This window comes from Anabrus simplex, chromosome 1 (assembly GCF_040414725.1).
Source record: "Anabrus simplex isolate iqAnaSimp1 chromosome 1, ASM4041472v1, whole genome shotgun sequence".
NCBI classification, from domain to species: Eukaryota; Metazoa; Arthropoda; class Insecta; order Orthoptera; family Tettigoniidae; genus Anabrus; species Anabrus simplex.
The window spans coordinates 1647831011-1647851816 of NC_090265.1; the positions used below are offsets into that span (position 1 = coordinate 1647831011).

At 35.7% G+C, this 20806-nt stretch overlaps 1 protein-coding gene across 1 annotated transcript in view; it reads right to left on the minus strand.

Moving 5' to 3' along the window:
• The window catches only part of LOC136881601 (neuroendocrine convertase 1), a 313703-nt gene that overhangs the window by 62684 nt on the left and 230213 nt on the right, over positions 1 to 20806 (minus strand). The window contains exons 8-9 of the mRNA XM_067154163.2: positions 16792 to 17004; positions 424 to 524 (exon numbers count right to left, since the gene is read on the minus strand). Coding sequence (XP_067010264.2) covers positions 424 to 524; positions 16792 to 17004 — 314 coding nt within the window. The remainder of the gene's footprint in view (positions 1 to 423; positions 525 to 16791; positions 17005 to 20806) is intronic.

Here is a 20806-nt window from a genome sequence, read left to right on the forward strand (position 1 = left end):
CTGTTAGGGAATCGGCCATTGGAGCGACAACCTTAAATGTTGGTCAGTGGTGATTGAAGATAACTGACATTAGTAGCGGCGTGCAGCTCCAATGACTCTGCGAAGCACTAGCTGTTATCTCACATTCGCTCGACACATAACTACACTAACGCTTAGCTTCATATTTTCTTTGTCATATCATCACCCCACTCACAATCGTGTGCTTCAGTGAACAATGCTGCTAAAATTTGAAATGTAAAAATGTAAAATTTAAAATGTTAACGCAGCGAATAAAAGTAAATAATATTGCATTGTTCCATTTCTTTCATTGCGGGCAGATATTTTCACGCCCGAAAACACACGGCGCCGTGTAGACCACTCAGCCTACCGCAAACTTTTATGAAAATTTTTTTGAAATGGAAATTCGCAGTTTTATTTACTTACTTCACCTCGAGAGCTAGAGCTATAATTCCTGCCGCTAAGGGTGCTGAAGCCGACGTTCCAGTGTGTTTGATGGTACATGAGTTTCTTAGGTCTGTCGTGGCCTGTAACAGAACAAGTAATATAAATATCAAGCTGAATGTGCAGCACATGGGATATTATTTCTAATTTATTGCTGATCCTCCTTTAAGGGGGTGGTGTACAACATTTCAGCGTTCAGTCCGCAAGCCTCTGTGAATTTACTAACCACCACCACAATCTTCTGTGGCCACGTACAATTCTATACCTCTTATCTTTAAATCGTCAGAAACTGAGTCTAACCATCGTCGTCTTGATCTCCCTCTACTTCTCTTACCCACCATAACAGAGTCCATTATTCTCCTAGATAACCTATCCTCCTCAATTCGACTCAAATGATCCCACCACCGAAGCTTGTTCATGGGTAGAATTTCAATCATCAAGTTCATTCCGAACTTATTATCTATCTCCACATTCCGAATACCCTCCAGCCACTGTTCCCATCTGTTTGTACAAACGATCATTCCTGCTACTATCATGGCTATTACTTCTAACTTGTTGAATAAGTTTTGACACCCGCAAAGCAAATTTGGTCTCAAAACAGACCGATCTAAAGACAGTTTCGTCGGAGAGTTGATTTCCTTCTTAGAGAATACTGTTTTCCGCAAGTGAGAACTTACTGAATGAGCTTTGCTGCATGTTGGTTCGATCTCACTTGCCGTACTACCATCCAGGTAGAACACACATCCTAAATACTTGAAATTATCTACTGTTTCAGCTTTGTATCCCCAGTCTGACATTCAATTCTCTAGGATTTCTTACCTATTGACATCAATTTCATCTTGGAAAGGCTAATTCTTATACCATACCCATTGCAACATTTTTCAAGTTTCAAGATATACTGCATGCTCTCGGCACAATCTGCCATTAAGACCAAGTCACCAAACTTCTTACTACATTCCTACCTCATCGAATTTTAGAAATTGTAAGATTATCCTATATTAATATGTTTAGTTTTTTTTATTTTTTTTTTCTACAGGTTTAACCGTATGTTATTCTTTGCGATTAGTATACTATTCAATAACAGGTGAATTTAATTCTACATCATTCCACCCATTAAATGATGAGGGATGGGTTATGTTGAAGAGAATATTAGTGTTAGTCATGATGGCAATTTTAGGGGGTTGTATATTAAGTTGAGTTATGTTTCCATCACCTTCTATAATTTGTTTACCAACTACTTTAAAATTATTAGCTTTAATTGTGAGAGTGTTAGGAGGTTGGTTTGGATATGAGGTATCTAAACTTTCTTTATCTTATAACTTATTATCCTTAAAGGTATTTATAATATCTAATTTTTTAGGATCAATATGGTTTATACCCTTTATTAGAACATATGGAGTCAGTTATCTACCTTTATTTTTAGGGAAACAAGTTTTTAAAACTATGGACCAGGGTTGAAGTGAGGATTGAGGTGGTCAGATGATCTATAAGCAATCTGTTCGATACACTCAGATGGTTCAGGATTGACAGAATAATAGAATTAAGATTTATTTAATTAGTTTTGTTTTATGGGTGATTATGTTGATTATGTTGATTTTATACTTAAATAGCTTATGTAGAGCACAACACTGAAGATGTTGGGGAAGTTTATTAACTTTTAAGTATTTATAAATATAGTTATATTATTTATACAATGAAAATGTATTGTTTTATTTTAAACTATAAAAATGGAGAAATGTCAATGGAATTAAACCATTAAAATAAAAAGTTAGCAGCTTTAATTTGATCAACACATTTCTTTAATTGGAAATAAATTTCAATAATATTATTAACAGTAATATACCTCTATTTTGGTTTCAATTAAGATAAATAAGGATGTAATATCATCTAAGATCAGGTCGAAACTGATTGCAATTTATCGCTTCTTATTTAAGGTAGATTGACAAATCAATACTTTTTGAGTGCAAATCAAATGTTATAGTTAACTACAACCCTAAGATGCTCATTCTAAAGCCCCCTGGTTTCATTCGTGATATAAACCTAATAATAGGATTAGTAGAAATATTATACTAATAATTGATCATGATAAGATATTTGATCAATTTATAATAATGATAACAGGAAGAAGTAAAGCAATTTCTACATCAAAAATAAGGAAAATTACGGCAATTAAAAAGAATCGTAAGGAGAAAGGGAGCCGGGCTGAGCTTTTAGGGTCAAATCCACACTCAAAAGGGGAAGCTTTCTCTCGATCATTGATGGTTTTTTTAGAGAGGATTGAGGCCAATACTATAACAATTGATGTTAGAATGATTGTAAATGAAGAGACGATAAATATAATTCAGATTATTTATTTTGAATTAATCAATCTTTTTGATTGGAAGTCAAATGTACTTATATACTAAATAAATAATGAATTATCTTCCTCATCAATAAATAGAAATATATAAAAATAATCATACTACATCAACAAAGTGTCAGTATCATGCAGCGGCTTCAAACCCAAAGTGATGATTGATTGAGAAGTGACATATCAAATGTCGTAATAGACAAATTAATAGGAAGGTAGTTCCAATAATGACGTGGAGTCCATGAAATCCAGTTGCTACAAAGAAGGTTGATCCATATACGGCGTCACTAATAGTAAAGGGAGCCTCAATATATTCGTAGGCTTGGAGAATGGTAAAGTAAATACCCAATAAAATTGTGAAAAACAATCTTTGTGTAGCTTGACTATAATTTCCTTCTATTAAACTATGATGTGCTCATGTAACAGTTACTCCTGAAGCAAGGAGAATAGTGGTATTAAGCAGAGGAATTTGGAGGAGATTAAAAGGTTGAATTCCTAAGGGGGGTCAAAGTCTTCCTAGTTCAATACTAGGGGAGAGACTTCTGTGAAAGAAAGCTCAGAAGAAGGAGATAAAGAAGAATACTTCAGAGATAATAAATAAGATTATACCTCATCGTAATCCTTTACTTACTGGTAAAGTGTGAAGGCCCTGATATGTTCCTTCTCGTGTAATATCACGTCACCATTGAATTATAGTTAGGGTAATTAAAGTTAAACCTAGGAATAAGAGGGAATTGTCGTATTGATGGAATCACTTAATTATTCCTATAGTAGTTGTTATAGCTCCAATAGCACCGGTTAGGGGTCAAGGTCTGGGGTTAACTAAATGATAAGGGTGGTTTGAATGTGTTACCATAGTTTACTTCTCTAGAATAAAGGGTGGCTAATGTAGCAAATACATATGATTGAATAATGGCTACAGCTGATTCCAACATTATTAAAAGTATTTGGACAATAAGTAAAATGGATAGTGTAGAAAGAATTAAAGAAGGGCCAGTATTCCCTAAAAGAGTTAAAAGGAGATGACCCGCAATTATATTGGCAGCTAAACGGATAGCTAATGTACCTGGGCGAATAATATTTCTAATAGTTTCAATACAGACCATAAAAGGTATCAGGATAGGAGGGGTACCTTGAGGGATTATGTGGGCAAATATATGAGTAGTGTGGTTGATTCACCCATATAGTATGAATGATAATCATAGGGGTAAAGATAATGTGAGTGTCAATACCAGATGACTAGAGCTAGTGAAAATATAGGGGAATAATCCTAGGAAATTATTAAATAAAATAAGTGAGAATAATGAAATGAAGATGAAGGTTCTTCCACTGTGACTGGTTGGTCCAATTAAAGTTTTAAATTCATTATGAAGGGTATTTGTAATTGAAGACCAAATGATAGTAAGACGTGAGGGAATTAATCAGTAGATGAAGGGTAATATTAAAAGTCCAAGAAATGTTCTTAACCAGTTGAGGGATAAATTTATGATACTAGATGTGGGATCAAAAATTGAGAAGAGGTTATTTATCATTTTCAATTTATGGAATTTGAAGTTAATGAAGGTTTACTTGTTGGTGAGGGAATATTATATAAAAAATATAGTAATTTATAATGGCAAATAAAATAAGAGTAGATGAAAATATAAAAAATAAAATTAATCAATTTATAGGTATTATTTGAGGAATAAAGAAATATTAAAGTATTTAATTATTTTAGTATGACATACTAATGTTATGAATTAACTAATTTCTTCATCAGAAGTAGGTGTTAATTACTATAAAATGGTTTAAGAGACCAGTACTTACTTTCAGTCATCTGATGATGAATTTATTATGTTATTGATTCATTTAATAAATGAGTTAATATTAATTCTTTCAATTACAATGGGCATAAAGCTATGATTAGCCCCGCAGATTTCTGAACATTGACCATAAAATAATCCGGGCCGATTTATAAAAAAACTTGTTTGGTTTAATCGGCCTGGGGTAGCATCAACCTTTACTCCCAAGGCTGGAACTGTTCAAGAATGGAGAACATCAGCAGCCGTGACTAGAACTCGAACAGGGGTATTTATAGGGAGTACAGTTCGGTTATCTACATCTAGTAACCGAAAACCATTTGTAGGTATTTCGTTGTAAGGAAGTATGTATGAGTCGAATTCATAGGGAGTAGTAAAGTCTGTATATTCATAACTTCAATATCATTGATGGCCTACAGTTTTTACTGTAATAAGAGGGTCTATTGATTCATCAAGTAGATAAAGAAGTCGAAGAGATGGAAGGGCAATGAAAATAAGTGTAATTGCAGGGAGAATTGTTCAAATTACTTCAATTGTTTGTCCTTCAAGTAGATAACGATGTGTAAATTTATTGAATAATAAACTTCCTATAATATAAGCAACTAGAACAGTAATTATTAATAAAATAAAAAGTGTGTGATCATGAAAGAAAATTAATTGTTCTATTAAAGGGGAGGCACTATTTTGTAGATTTAAATTCGATCAGGTTGCCATACAATATTCTAATAAAAGGGTGAACTTTATATGTAGAGCTTAAATCTACCGCACTATTCTGCCATATTAGAAATTAGTTAATATAGGTAGTTCGGAATATGAATGTTCGGCTGGAGGGTAAGATTGATATCATTCTAATGAACTCACCATATTTATAGGGAATAAGACAGTTCGATTTGAGATTATACTTTCTCAAATAATGAAAATAAGGAAGATAATTCCAATAAAAGAGATAGTTGATCCTAGGCTTGAAACAACATTTCAAGATGTATAACTGTCTGGATAATCAGAGTATCGACGTGGTATACCAGCTAGTCCTAAAAAGTGTTGAGGAAAGAATGTTAAGTTTACTCCTACAAATATAGTTGTAAATTGAATTTTTAGTCACTTAGGGTTTAGGGTTAAACCTGTAAATAATGGATATCATTGAATAAATCCAGCTATAATTGCAAATACTGCTCCTATAGATAAAACATAGTGGAAGTGAGCAACGACATAGTATGTGTCATGTAAAATGATGTCAATTGAGGAGTTGGCTAATACAACTCCTGTTAGTCCCCCAATAGTGAAGAGGAAGACAAAACCTAATACTCAAAGTAAGGCTGGGCTATAAGTTAATTGGGTTCCGTGAAGTGTAGCTAATCAACTAAAAATTTTAATTCCTGTAGGAACAGCAATAATTATAGTGGCGGATGTGAAATAAGCCCGTGTGTCTACATCTATTCCTACAGTAAATATATGGTGTGCTCATACGACGAACCCGAGGAGTCCAATTGCTATTATTGCGTAGATTATTCCTAAAGTACCAAATGCTTCCTTTTTCCCTCTTTCTTGACTAATAATGTGAGAGACCATACCAAATCCTGGAAGAATTAAAATATAGACTTCAGGGTGACCAAAAAATCAAAATAGGTGTTGATAGAGAATGGGATCTCCCCCACCCGCAGGATCGAAGAAAGAGGTATTAAGATTTCGGTCAGTAAGTAATATAGTAATAGCACCTGCTAAAACAGGTAAGGATAGGAGGAGAAGAAGAGCGGTAATTGCTACTGCTCATACAAATAAAGGTGTTTGGTCTAGTGATATCCCAGGGGCTCGTATATTAATAGTTGTGGTAATAAAATTAACGGCTCCGAGAATTGATGATACCCCTGCTAAGTGAAGAGAGAAAATTGCTAAGTCAACAGAAGCACCAGCGTGTGCAATTCCTGAAGAAAGGGGAGGGTAGACTGTTCAACCAGTACCTGCACCGCTTTCCACTAAACTACTTCTAAGTAATAGGACAAGTGAAGGAGGAAGTAATCAGAAACTTATATTGTTTATTCGAGGGAAGGCTATATCGGGGGCCCCAAGTATAAGAGGGACTAATCAATTTCCAAATCCCCCAATTATGATGGGCATTACCATGAAGAAAATTATTACAAATGCGTGAGCAGTGACGATTACATTATAAATTTGATCATCACCAATTAAATAACCTGGTTGTCCTAATTCTGCACGGATTAATAAGCTGAGAGATGTACCTACCATTCCTGCTCAGGCACCAAAAATGAAGTATAATGTTCCAATGTCCTTATGATTAGTTGAAAAAAGTCATTGTTGCGGTAGGGTGGCTGAGATTATAGGCGGTAAACTGTAAATTTATTTAGGAGAATTATTCTCCCCTTCCAGGCTTTATAGTCAATGATGATATTAGACTGCAATTCTAAAGGAGTAGGTAAAACCTATTAAGGCTTAAAGATACTGTCTTTATTTATAGCTTTGAAGGCTATTAGTTTTATTAACTTAAAGCCTTAAAGCATAAAATAGATAACAGAACAGAAAGGTAATCCCAGTGTTGAAATTCCGGTAAAGGTTAATAGAAGGGGTAAAAAAGTGCGATTGTAGGAGCTTATTAAAGTTAATTTTAATTCAGTGTAGGAGAATAGGAATGCAAGAAATGTTAGTCGAAGATAATAAAATAGTGTTACTAAAGTTGTAATTACTATGATGATAACGATGAATTGATAATTTAGATCAACTAGGGTTTGGATAATCAATCATTTAGGTAGAAATCCTAAGAAAGGAGGTAAACCACCAAGGGAAAGAAGAAGGAGGAATAAACAAGACTTTGTAATTTGGTTTTTAGTTATTGTTAAGAAGTTTTGGTTGATATGGTAAATACGATGAACATTAAACATTAGAATAATAGATAGAGTAAGAAATGTGTAGATAATAAAATATAGTTCCCATAGGTTTTCTCCTACTACTATGGCGGCAATTATTCAACCAATATGATTAATAGAGGAATAAGCTATTAGTTTTCGTAGAGAACTTTGATTTAATCCTCCTAAAGATCCAATTAGTACTGAGGATAAAATAATTATTCTAATGAAAATGTTTATTTCAATAATGTATGCTAACAATATTAGAGGGGCGATTTTTTGTCAGGTTATTAAAATAAAACAGTTTTTTCATCTTAATCCTTCTATTGTTGCTGGAAACCAAAAATGGAAGGGGGCGGCTCCCATTTTTAGTAGCAATGCTGAACATATCAGGGTTGAAAGGATTTCGGTATTTATATAAAAAGGATTATTGGAGAATGCAAATATTAAAATAATAGAGAAAAGTAGTGCAGCAGACGCTAAGGCTTGCACTAAAAAATATTTTAGGGAAGCTTCTGTTGATATTAGGTTTTTTTGTATCAGTTATTAGAGGGATAAAAGATAGGAGGTTAATTTCTAATCCCATCCAAACTCCTAACCAGGAAGTTGATGTTGTGGCAATGAGTGTGCCTAAGACTAAAGTTGTAGTAAATAAAGTTTTAGCAGGAGTAGTGAAGATTAAAAAGGAGGACAATCCTATTTACGGGGTATGAACCCATTAGCTTATATTTAGCTTACCTTTTTGTTAAAATTTATGAATATATCTAGGTGTATGAAGCACGAAAGTTTTTGATACTTTAGGAAATAGTTTAAATCTATTAGATATAATGAAGGTAAATAATTACATGATTTACTCTATCGCAGTAATCCTTTTTATCAGGCACTTCATTACTAAAACTTTAACGTATGGATAATAAGAGTTGGTGCAAAGTGTTTATTAGTGTTAAAATAGTTATTTAAGGAGGGAATAATTCCTTTTTGAAATTTTTTTTTTTGGAAAGTGCGCAAATTTTGCATTTTTGGTAATCAAGAATTTTTGGAAATTTTGAGGTTAGTGAAAAAGTAATTAAAATAGATTTAGTCGATAAAGATTAGTAACAATTTTGAAATTTTAGAAATTTTCAAAATTTTAAAATAAAGGCCTTATTTGAGATTAATTTTGAGATAGTTAATAGTTTTTAGTAAGAAAAATTGGTCAGTTACAATAGTTATATATATATATATACATTTATATAATATTAATTACATATAGAAAAGGTACATCTATATAAATAAAATTGTTTCTGTTTGTCTGTTTGTCTGTCTGTTTGTCTGTTCCACCATCACGTCGAAACGGCTGGATAGATCTCAACCAAACTTCATATTTAGAGTATACTGACCCCGGGGAAGGTTTCGATATGCATATCATTTTAAAATCTTTGAAAAGACGGGGGTTTTATAGGAAAAACGGTTTTCCTCCATTTTCTCTTATACTATTATAGGCAAAATATCGAATTTGTCGTATAAGGACGAGACAAAGCTCAATTTAATCCTCTTGACGCAAAGAACAAAACTCGGTAAGCCCTACGGGCCCGAAAACCATGTTTTAAGGCCCTAAAACCAACCGTTACGGAGATATTGGCACCACACTACCCCTGCTCTAGGAATCGGATAAAGAAATGTACTGCCGTAACCATGGCAACGTCAGCTCCAGGATTCTAGAGCAGTGAGATTATGCATGTACGTTTGGGCATAGCTGTCAACCAAAATAGGTACAAATAAGACTTAATATCTGGGAAAAAAATATACTGTTGTGTAAGGCACTCATAGGACTCCTTTGGGCGGGGATGGAAAGGGGGTGAAGAACGAGTGTAAAAATCTATATAAATAAAATTGTTTCTGTTTGTCTGTCTGTTTGTCTGTTCCACCATCACGTCGAAACGGCTGGATAGATCTCAACCAAACTTCATATTTAGAGTATACTCATCCCGGGGAAGGTTTCGATATGCATATCATTTTAAAATCTTTGAATACACGGGGGGTTTATAGGAAAACCTGAATGGTTTTTCCACCATCACGTCGAAACGGCTGGATAGATCTCAACCAAACTTCATATTTAGAGTATACTCCTCCCGGGGAAGGTTTCGATATGCATATCATTTTAAAATCTTTGAATACACGGGGGGTTTATAGGAAAACCAGAATGGTTTTTCCACCATCACGTCGAAACGGCTGGATAGATCTCAACCAAACTTCGTATTTAGAGTATACTCCTCCCGGGGAAGGTTTCGATATGCATATCATTTTAAAATCTTTGAATACACGGGGGGTTTATAGGAAAACCAGAATGATTTTTCCACCATCACGTCGAAACGGCTGGATAGATCTCAACCAAATTTCATATTTAGAGTATACTCATCCCGGGGAAAGTTTCGATATGCATATCATTTTAAAATCTTTGAATAGACGGGGGTTTATAGGAAAACCACAATGGTTTTTCCACCATCACGTCGAAACGGCTGGATAGATCTCAACCAAACTTCATATTTAGAGTATACTCCTCCCGGGGAAGGTTTTGATGTGCATATCATTTTAAACTCCTTGAAAACACGTTGGGGTTATAGGAAAACCAAAATGGTTTTTCCACCATCACGTCGAAACGGCTGGATAGATCTCAACCAAATATCATATTTAGAGTATACTCCTCCCGGGGAAGGTTTCGATATGCATATCATTTTAAAATCTTTGAATACACGGGGGGTTTATCGGAAAACCAGAATGGTTTTTCCACCATCACGTCGAAACGGCTCGATAGATCTCAACCAAATTTCATATATACAGTATACTCATCCCGGGGAAGGTTTCGATATGCATGTCATTTTAAAATCTTTGAATACACGGGGGGTTTATAGGAAAACCAGAATGGTTTTTCCACCATCACGTCGAAACGGCTGGATAGATCTCAACCAAACTTCATATTTAGAGTATACTCATCCCGGGGAAGGTTTCGATATGCATATCATTTTAAAATCTTTGAATACCCGGGGGGTTTATAAGAAAACCAGAATGGTTTTTCCACCGTCACGTCGAAACGGCTGGATAGATCTTAACCAAATTTCATATTTAGAGTATACTCATCCCTCTTTGAATACACGGGGGGTTTATAGGAAAATCAGAATGGTTTTTCCACCATCACGTCGAAACGGCTGGATAGATCTCAACCAAATTTCATATTTAGAGTATACTCATCCCGGGGAAGGTTTCGATATGCATATCATTTTAAAATCTTTGAATACACGGGGGGTTTATACGGAAACCAGTATGGTTTTTCCACCATCACGTCGAAACGGCTGGATAGATCTCAACCAAACTTCATATTTAGAGTATACTCTTCCCGGGGAAGGTTTCGATACGTATAACTTTTTAAAATCTTTGAATACACGGGGGTTTATAGGAAAACCAGAATGGTTTTTCCACCATCACGTCGAAACGGCTGGATAGATCTCAACCAAATTTCAAATTTAGAGTATACTCATCCCGGGCAAGGTTTCGATATGCATATCATTTTAAAATCTTTGAATACACGGGGGTTTATAGGAAAACCAGAATGGTTTTACCACCATCACGTCGAAACGGCTGGATAGATATCAACCAAACTTCATATTTAGAGTATACTCATCCCGGGGAAGGTTTCGATATGCATATCATTTTAAAATCTTTGAATGGACGGGGGTTTATAGGAAAACCAGAATGGTTTTTCCACCATCACGTCGAAACGGCTGGATAGATCTCAAACAAATTTCATATTTAGAGTATACTCATCCCGGGGAAGGTTTCGATATGCATATCATTTTAAAATCTTTGAATACACGGGGGGTTTATAGAAAAACCAGAATGGTTTTTCCACCATCACGTCGAAACGGCTGGATAGATCTCAACGAAATTTCATATTTAGAGTATACTCATCCCGGGGAAGGTTTCGATATGCATATCATTTTAAAATCTTTGAATAGACGGGGGTTTATAGGAAAACCAGAATGGTCTTTCCACCATCACGTCGAAACGGCTCGATAGATCTCAACTAAACTTCATATTTAGAGTGTATTCATCCCATGGAAGGTTTCAATATGCATATCATTTTAAAATCATTCAATAGACGGGGGGTTTATAGGGAAACCAGAATGGTTTTCCTCCATTTTCTCTTATACTATTGATTTTCTGTAAGCTTCGTTTACCGTACGTGAAACGTCTCTTCAGTATAAACAACTTTCGTTATGTTCATAGTTTACCTTACTCTTTACATGACGGAGAAATTTACAATTTTCTGCTGGTACCATGCTCTGCATTGAGTAACCGACAGACCGACAACGAACCTGCAGGTTACCATGGCAACGTCTCTGACTGCATGCCAGCAGGGAAGTAACGTTTTGCCATTTTCCTCACCATGCTTTTAAATTCGTGGTTGTTCCTTAGGTAGAAGGCAGGAGAGGCGTCAATTGGCCTATCTGCGGGATATTGGCGGAATATCGTTGGATGTTATAACCGCCTTCGAATAGATTAAGTAATAACACCATTAGTTATCTTCTTATTTTTTGTTTACCTAGGAATCACTGGACCTAAATTTCTCCTCTGTTACCGCTTTATTATATCCATAACTCACACTAGCATAATTTATTGAGGGTCATTTGATTTTCCAATACATTAACTAGGCATTTACATATTTGTCGTTTTCCGGCTGTCCTCAGTTATAATCCATTTTCTATTACTTTCAACTCTCTTAACTGTACTATTTTCTTCCTTAATTACGCCGTATGTACGCGAATGCTACAAACTACTGGATGTATTCCCACCAATACTCATATTTAGAATACACCTGTCCTTGATAGGTTTTAGGGCAAATATTGTTTCTAAATCCCTGAACTGACTGGGGGTTTATACGAAACCGAAACAGTGATTTTGCACTTCCACAAAATATACACAACCAACGTTAATTTAAATCTACCTGCCTTGGTAGAAATTTTTTTCTAAACCTTTTTTCTCATGTGCATCATTTCGATATGAGGATTAATAAGGGAGATATCATTAACGGACCGTTTTTCTGTACAAGTCCCAACGGACTTAACTCTCGAGCGGGTGCGTGTAAAGCGTATTCCTTACAACTTGAAAACTACTGAAGACATTCGAACCAAAATTCATATTTAGCATCCACCTGTCCAAAGGTAGGTTTTAAACGTAAATAACATTTCATGTTCCGGAATGGACTGGCGGTTTATAGGGAATCGAAATGGTGATTTTACTCTTCCACAATATATACAGAACAAGACCAACCTGACTGGAAATCGACCAAACGTGATGGAATTCTACCTCTAAACCTTTTTTTCATGTGCATTTTTTCGTCAGGAGGATTAATAAGGGAGATATCATGAATGGTCAGTTTTGCAGGTTAAGTCCAGCGGACATAGCCAAAAAGGTGTTTTACATGGAGCAGATTCCTTATCTACATAAATCAAATCGTAACGACTGTGTGCCTCTACACTGACTATTTTGGCGAAATTTTCGTACAGCTTTCCGTTTAAGGGGTAATATTGACCATCTGCATAATTTTTGGTTTAGTTTCCTGAAAGTCCTAATTTTTACCCGCCTCGCCCAAAATCCAGATTGCGGCATAATCTGCCAGAAGAAAAAGAAGATAATTGAAATTTGACAAAATTATACGTTTTAGCCTGTAACGAACGGAAAACATCCTAGATCATTAAATTTTTCACTTTTTATCCGCGAAGAATATAGAAATATGCAGGCAATTTTAATGATGGTGCAGACCTTCGGAAATTCCTATCACATAACTGATTGCACAATATTCGTTCAATTTGGAATGATCTACAACCTTGGTCTTATGACTTTTTGCCGTATCTGTATCCCTTTTACGTTTGATTTTTCTCTATTAATGGATGTTAAGTCAATTTGGAATTTTCACATGCATAATTCATACCTTCGATTACTTATATGAAATACAGAATCATCAAACTCTTCACGAAAATTGGCCCACCCAGTAGCCATATATCAGCCAAATGCTATGTATGTAGCTGTCACATAATTATCCGAAAAGTAATGTAATGTGAGATAATCTTACAAGAACGTTACCCTGTTCCACGTTTCTAACTCAATCTGACCCAAGAATAGATGACATATCATAGGACCAGGCATTTAGGCCACTAAATCCGGCGTGTCTTATGGTATAATCCTTTGTCGATATGACGTACGTTTAGTAGCAGTTAATCTGTAAATGAAGGTCTTCAATATTGTAAACACGCATATACTTTCGTATGTCGATTTGTAGTGATCGAGAAAGGGTTGGTCTGCTATTGTAATCAGTACTCCCCACACCGACTTTGTGTGTCATACTTTGACTGGCAGTATGAAAGGGTTCCTTCTCCAACTCCTGTGTAACTGTCATTAGTAAGGAAGGTCTACAATTGTAATGAATAGTTCACTTCTCGATTTGACTTGCAGAAGGCAAGTGAGCATGCAGTTTTGTTTAAAACTCCCCTACCCGATTGTGTTTGGCAGTAGGCAAGGGTGCCCGCCATTATAAAGAAATGTCCTCATGTAAAATGTGACTGGCATTAGGCATAGTGGCCTGCTATTTTGTTGGAAACTCACCAACTTGGTGTGACTGGCAGTAAGCTGGCTGGAAGTAGGAAAATGGGCCTGGCATTATAATGATAACTGCACAACTCAGTTTCGAGTGATAGTAGGGTAATTGCCTGCCATTATAATAAAAACTGTAATCTGTCTGGAAGTAGGAAAGGGGGGCAGCCATTTTAACGAAAACTCCCCAAATCGATTCTGTGCGCATAGTAGGCAATGGGGCCTGCAATTATAATGTAAATTTCCCAACTCGATTGTGAATGGCAGTAGGCAAGTGAGCCTGTCGTTATATCACAAATCCATAACAAACACTTTACATTGGAAACAACGTACGGGGACCTCCCCATGCTCTTTCTCGGATAACGCTAAGAGACATGCAATTTTAAAACAATCTTATTTACTACATGCACACTATTTACTTCGATATTTGAATACAATGTAGAATACCGTAGCGAAGCACGGGTACATTCGCTAGTTAATTAATAATAACTTATTAATATATAACCCCCCGATAATGTTAATAACAAATATACTTGAGAGAGAAAAAGAGGATATTATAGATATTTCTAGCATTGTAGGGGGTATATATCTACATATATATTATATATATATTTATATATTAATAAATGTTTATATAATATATATTCAAATATTGGTATAAATATATAACAACCTATATTCATTATCTATTTAACTTTTAGTAATAAATTAAAGTATTTATTTTAAATATACATTTATATTAATATATATACCTATTTAAGTATATATTTCAAGAAATATACACAAAAAAATAAACTATGATTAATATTTTAATTAAATATTTATTACCCGCTGCTGAAGGCGGTTTCAAAAGTATAAATAAGTTTATAAGGTGAAATGATTAGTATTGTAGAATAGGTTCCATATGTTATTTTTTAGATAAGTGAATATTTTCATTGTATAGGGGCGAAAAATGCGATGAAAATTCAACGCCAGGAAATACTCAAAATGAGTTCATTATATTATATTTTAATATTTATGTGATATTATTTTATATTTGTAATATTAAATTCTTGACCCGTATTTTAATAATGAATTTAGAAAGTTTTATTCTTGCTTAATTGTTTACTTTTTATATGTTTTACATGTGAATTTTTGTGATTATAGATTTATGAGCTTAGATAGTATACATATATTTGCAGTATTTAATATTATTTATCAAGGTGACTTGGAATTAGTAATATAATATGTAGCCGGCAAAAGTCGTGCCAGCCGCCGCGGTTATACGTAGGGTTAAAGTGAACATTATTAGTGTAGGAGTTAGTAAATTTTTAATAGACTTGAATGTAAATTTTTAAGGTAGAATTTTGAATTTATTTGGAGTTTAGAATTGGTATACGAAGCTTTGAAAATTGGGTTATAAACTAGGATTAGATACCCTATTATTCCAATTGTAAATATTATTACTTGAGTAGTAATAGTTATGTTCTTGAAACTCAAAGAATTTGGCGGTGTTTTAGTCTTTTCAGAGGAATCTGTCCTGTAATCGATAGTACACGTTATAATCGACTTGATTTTGTTATCAGTTTGTATACCGCCGTCGTAAGATTATTTTTTAAGAGTGATAATTTTCTATAACTCTTATTAGAGTAAATGTCAGGTCAAGGTGCAGCTTATGATCAAGTAAGAGATGGATTACAATAAAAAAAATTAAATGGATCTTTCAAGAGGTGATCCATGCAAACTACGAACAACAAAGGTGAAAGAATGTGGCATTGTCTAACCCCTGTCAGTACTTTAAACCAAGTACTCATTCTACCATCAATTATCACTGCAGCCAAATTGTCAACCTAAATGCCATTGATTGATTTTAATAATATGCCCGTAATCCCATAATTCCCAGTACGACGAACATCATTTTCCTCGGACTCTGTCATATGCCTTCTCGAGACCTACGGAACATAAATATGAATGTATATTCCTCTCGTAGCGGCTTTCAGTTACCTGGCGCATACTGAAAATCTGATCCTGACAGCCCCTGGTTTTCAGTGCACCCTCCATTCCAAAATGCCAGTGAACACCTTGGCTGATATGCTAACCAGTGAGGTACCTCGGTAGTTGTTGCAATCCTTGCTATTCCCTTTCCTTGTAGATAAGTGCAATTACTGCTTTTTTTTCAAATCAGAAGGTACCTCAATAACACACTATGCTAATTTCATTACTCCATGAAGCTATTTCATCCCTGCCTTCCCACTATATTTCATACTTTCAGATCTAATGTCACCTATTCGTGCTGCTTTATGACAATGGAATTTATTTTCCATTTTTTCCACTTCATCAAGCGTATTTTGTAATAATTGTAACGAATGTTTTTATTTTGGTGTTCATTTTTAGAAGTTATTTTGTTCAAACAGGATCTTTCTTTTGTTATTTGCCAATGATATATTTAGTTGACCTCATTTAATTGTGCGAAATATAATTGCTCCTGTTTTCTTTTGTTTATATTTTAAGGTATTTCGCTGAGACCTAAAACCTTTAATCTTCGTCTCTGTTACAGGGATAATGATTCTATTTATAGAAGAATACAGTCACGGATGCCGACGAGTTCACCATCTGTTCATTTTGTTTCAACTTAAGTGGGTGAAATTTGAACCTCAGAAGTAAAACTGGGAGAGCAATTTTCCATCATGTTAACAATGTTTCGATTAAGAAATAAGAACTGCAACATAGAACCTACAATCATCTGGTCGGAGTAGGCCCCGCTGGAGTAGGTGGCGGCAAACGTAGATGCACACCGCTCACCGTACCAGGGGAACTGGCCGTGCTGCGACGCGCTACCCACAGACAGTGTATACACACTGGCAATGTAGCCATCACAATTACAGTTGTCCCCTCGGGAGCCACCGTTCCCTGACGCCCATACGAAAATAGCGCCTTTTCCTCCCCTTCCCTGCAACATATAAAAGGATAAATGTTAGCTTAAACACAGTACGGAGAGAGACCAACACTTCAATAACACTGGAATGAAGAAGAAATCAACTGCATATTGAAAATTATCTGTTCATTTTGCAAACAAGCTACTTCGGCGAATCATTGATAGAGTATGCGAATCACGATTCTAAGTACGCGGATTCAATTCTAGCTAAAGTAATGAATTTTTGAAAGGTGGCCAAAAATCTTGGCACGCCACGTTACTTTCGTTGGCATACTGCAGATCTCTAGACACTTTTGAGATTTTCCCGAGTCAGAAAACAAACTGAAATTCCTTACGTTTCACAAAGAACTTTGTTCCGGATCTTCAGAAGAAAATCTCGCCCGTTCTCGGGCAAGATTTCTCAAATAATAATTGAATCTCTTTCTTTTTAGAGAAGTCTTGTTCGTGAAGAGACGATATTTTTTTCTCAAGATACTGATCAGATTTCTTTGCGATACATGAAGAATTTCATCTTATTTTCCGACACGTCAAAGGTCCAAAAGCTTGTTATCACGTCTACAATTACTGGTCGTGAAAGTATCAATCTAAATAGAGATCTCTAGTCAATCACTCAGTGTCACCTAACAAAATTCAATTAACTCAGCAACAGGAAACCTTCTGAAAGATTCTTGTTTCTTTGTTAGTCGGAATGTCGAAAATGGTGATCAAGCTGCCTAGATGGCACCACTCTAATAGGTGAATGTTGACGGTTTTGTGCACTAATTATTATAATAGATGTTATACAGTAATAACAATGGCGTGTGACGTCCAGAGAGGCCTGGAACAGGTCTTTTGAGTTGACGTCGTATATGCAACCTGCGTGTCTGTAAGAATGAATTTTAATGCTGAAAACGTCAAAACCACCCAGCCCCCAAGCCATAGGAATTAACTTATCTCCGATCTGGCGAAAACGGGACCTATTGGAACAAAGGCCAGCATTTAACCATGGAGCCGAACGTGGAATACATATTGATTTTAGCGTATGGCTTTTTGTGCCGCGATGGTCCGAAGACATATTCGGTTCACCTGGTGCAGTTTTTTAATTTGACGCCCATAGGTTATCTCGAGTCTGGGTATGGCATGATGACAATGAAGTAGGGAGAGGGTGAATTATGAGTCAAAATACACTCATGGAAATAATCCTGATAATATGAGTAACTTTTATTAGTCATGTTGTCTATGAAACAATTTACTAATATTATTAGGAACATCTACTAATCATTTTGACTCATAAACTAATAACCAATATTATTAACTAATAATTTTATGAAACATAATACTAATATTATTAGTTAATATTATTGATTTCTTACTAATAATATTAGTGAAAGATGTTTTATGAAACAGGGCCCTGGCCTCTTCTCAGTCACCTCGATTAGGTATTTTCAATGGACTCACCCTACTTCTAAGGCCAGATGCCCTTTACATTTTCTTTCACTACTTGGCCCACTTAAAATACAGCATGATATTAAGTATTCTCTATATTAACTGTACCGGGTGGTACACCTCCATCTCGCTAATTCAAACCTTGGGCCAGTTGAAACTCCCCTACTGGAGGAAGTCTGAACTTTATCGAATGTGTTAATTTTCAAGTTTCTCAGAAGATGTCACTACTTGGAAATTTTGAAGTTTCTGAACTGGGTCGTTTTCGATGTATTTTTGTTTTACCTGTAGTAAGAAGTGTGAACTTTCTCTTCTAGAGGACACTACCGGAGAACTACAATGGTGCACCCTAGTGCGAAGTGAAAGAACAGTTTTTTGGAGAAATTTTTATTTCAAAAGTTTGTTCCTTGTTAAATTTATTTCTGTTATTGTTTAAGTTGGCTGTATAACACTTTCCTTCCCCTTGTTTTGAATCTAACCAATCCCGAATTTCTTTAATTAATTTATGAAAAAACCGGTGTATCTTCTCCAAAGGGGATATGTTGCTTTACCCTAGCCAATAAAGTCTTTGTGGGAGGGTGTTCTCATTCCTGAAACGCCTCGAACTTACCGTGAGAGTATATAAACTGCTGATTTTCGGGTCTCCGGGCCACTTCAGTAACATCTTTCTGTGTGTAAAGTACGTAGCAGGGGGCGGGAAGCGCCTCTTTCTTCGGGCAGCAGTTCATCCACAAGGTAATGGTCGTTTAATAACTTCTTTTCTTGCTAGCTCAGCAGTTTAACTCTCGGGGCAGGTCCGAAGCCTTTTCCATGTAACTTTCCTTTAAAAATATAAAGACACTCGGTGTCAATTCTTTCAGTTTTAACTACATATTGGGATAGAGAGTGCTTAACCCTCTCGAGCTCCCACTCATATTGCATTGAGGTGAACTTATTTTCACAACATTTCTTCCTTAACGTAATGTAAATTGTTCCTTCTATAAGTCACCACTTTAGTATGGGATTAGCCCTTGCATTAGCGGCCTAGAGCCAGATTTGGTTTTAAACAAAATGTATTAGGAGTGCAGATCGCCTCCTCTCAAATTGGTATTTTAGAGGCCAGTTAATTAACCTGTTTCTTTTCTTAATAGGCCTCAGTAGGTTGGGTATTTTTACACCTGTGTATAGGTCCTTGGAGGACAGCTTGAATGTGGAGTTTGGTGTGGCCTTTGATATGCTTAAATTTTGAGAGCGAGTTGCTCTTTCTTGAAAATTGAGTGTTGGATGCCTCGAGGAGGCTTTACTGTGTAATTGGGAGCAAGTGCTCCTGGGCATGATTGGGGTCTTCTGCCCCTTTGTTGACTTGTGTATATCGTAAGGTTGGGCTTATAGCTCAAGAATTGGGTGTCTGGCTCTCGGAGCCCAAATCCTGTAATCACTGTTATTGTACTTTTTCGAATTGTGTTTCGGCTACTGTATACCTGTTCAATTTGTTATTTCTTATTCTTGATTTTGAAAAGAAAATATAACCTTGTTAAATTTTACCTTAACTTTAATTTCGTAGTTTGAGACCCGTTCACCCCCGCACCTTCTTTCACCTCTGCTGTTCCACAGATACCTCGGAACATTAACCAAAGGTACCAGCTATAAGCTTGCCAAATTTAAGCTTCGTCGGTGGTACCTTTTACCTGAAAATTCGCAGACAGGCATACATTCAGATTTCTTATTGCTGCCATTTTCCCTTCAATCACGGTTCTCGTAGGAATCTTTTGATATTCCGAGATGATACGTAGCCTATGTTCACCAAAATTATATTACCTTTGAAATGGTGGAAGAAATTTCAAGAGTGGTCCAGTAGTTTCTGAAATTACCAGTTACATACAAAGAAACTCACAGTCTCTCTTTATATATTAGTATCGGTTATCTTGATTGTTCTATTATTTTTACAAATATTTCCAAAAAGTGCAGTCGCATTTTTCTCAACTGTAGTAAAGGCGAGTACGCATTTCCCGGCCTTGTCACACCGTACCGCTAGATGTCATCGCCGTCGCTGTTGGCTCTCCACTCAATGCACTTGATATACAAGTGTCCTGTATTGTCATAGAAAAGTATTCAGTCAAATTGTCTATTACAATAGTGCATTCTTCCGTTTTCCATCGGCTGCATATTTCGAATTTCTACACGTATCCTTTCCTTTCCTTTGGACAACTTCAATTTCATAAATTTTAGCGCTTTGACGACCGATCATGAAGGGAAGCTGTGAAGTGCGAGTCTATAAGGAGAATGCCGGTTTACGTTTGAAAAATAGGACCCGTGTGAAAGTGTTCTTAACCAGGGGCGTAACGAATGTGCATTGCAGGCTTTGCAGGCCCTAACGTTACGCTGCTGATCTTAACTGCGATAATAATAATGGCGT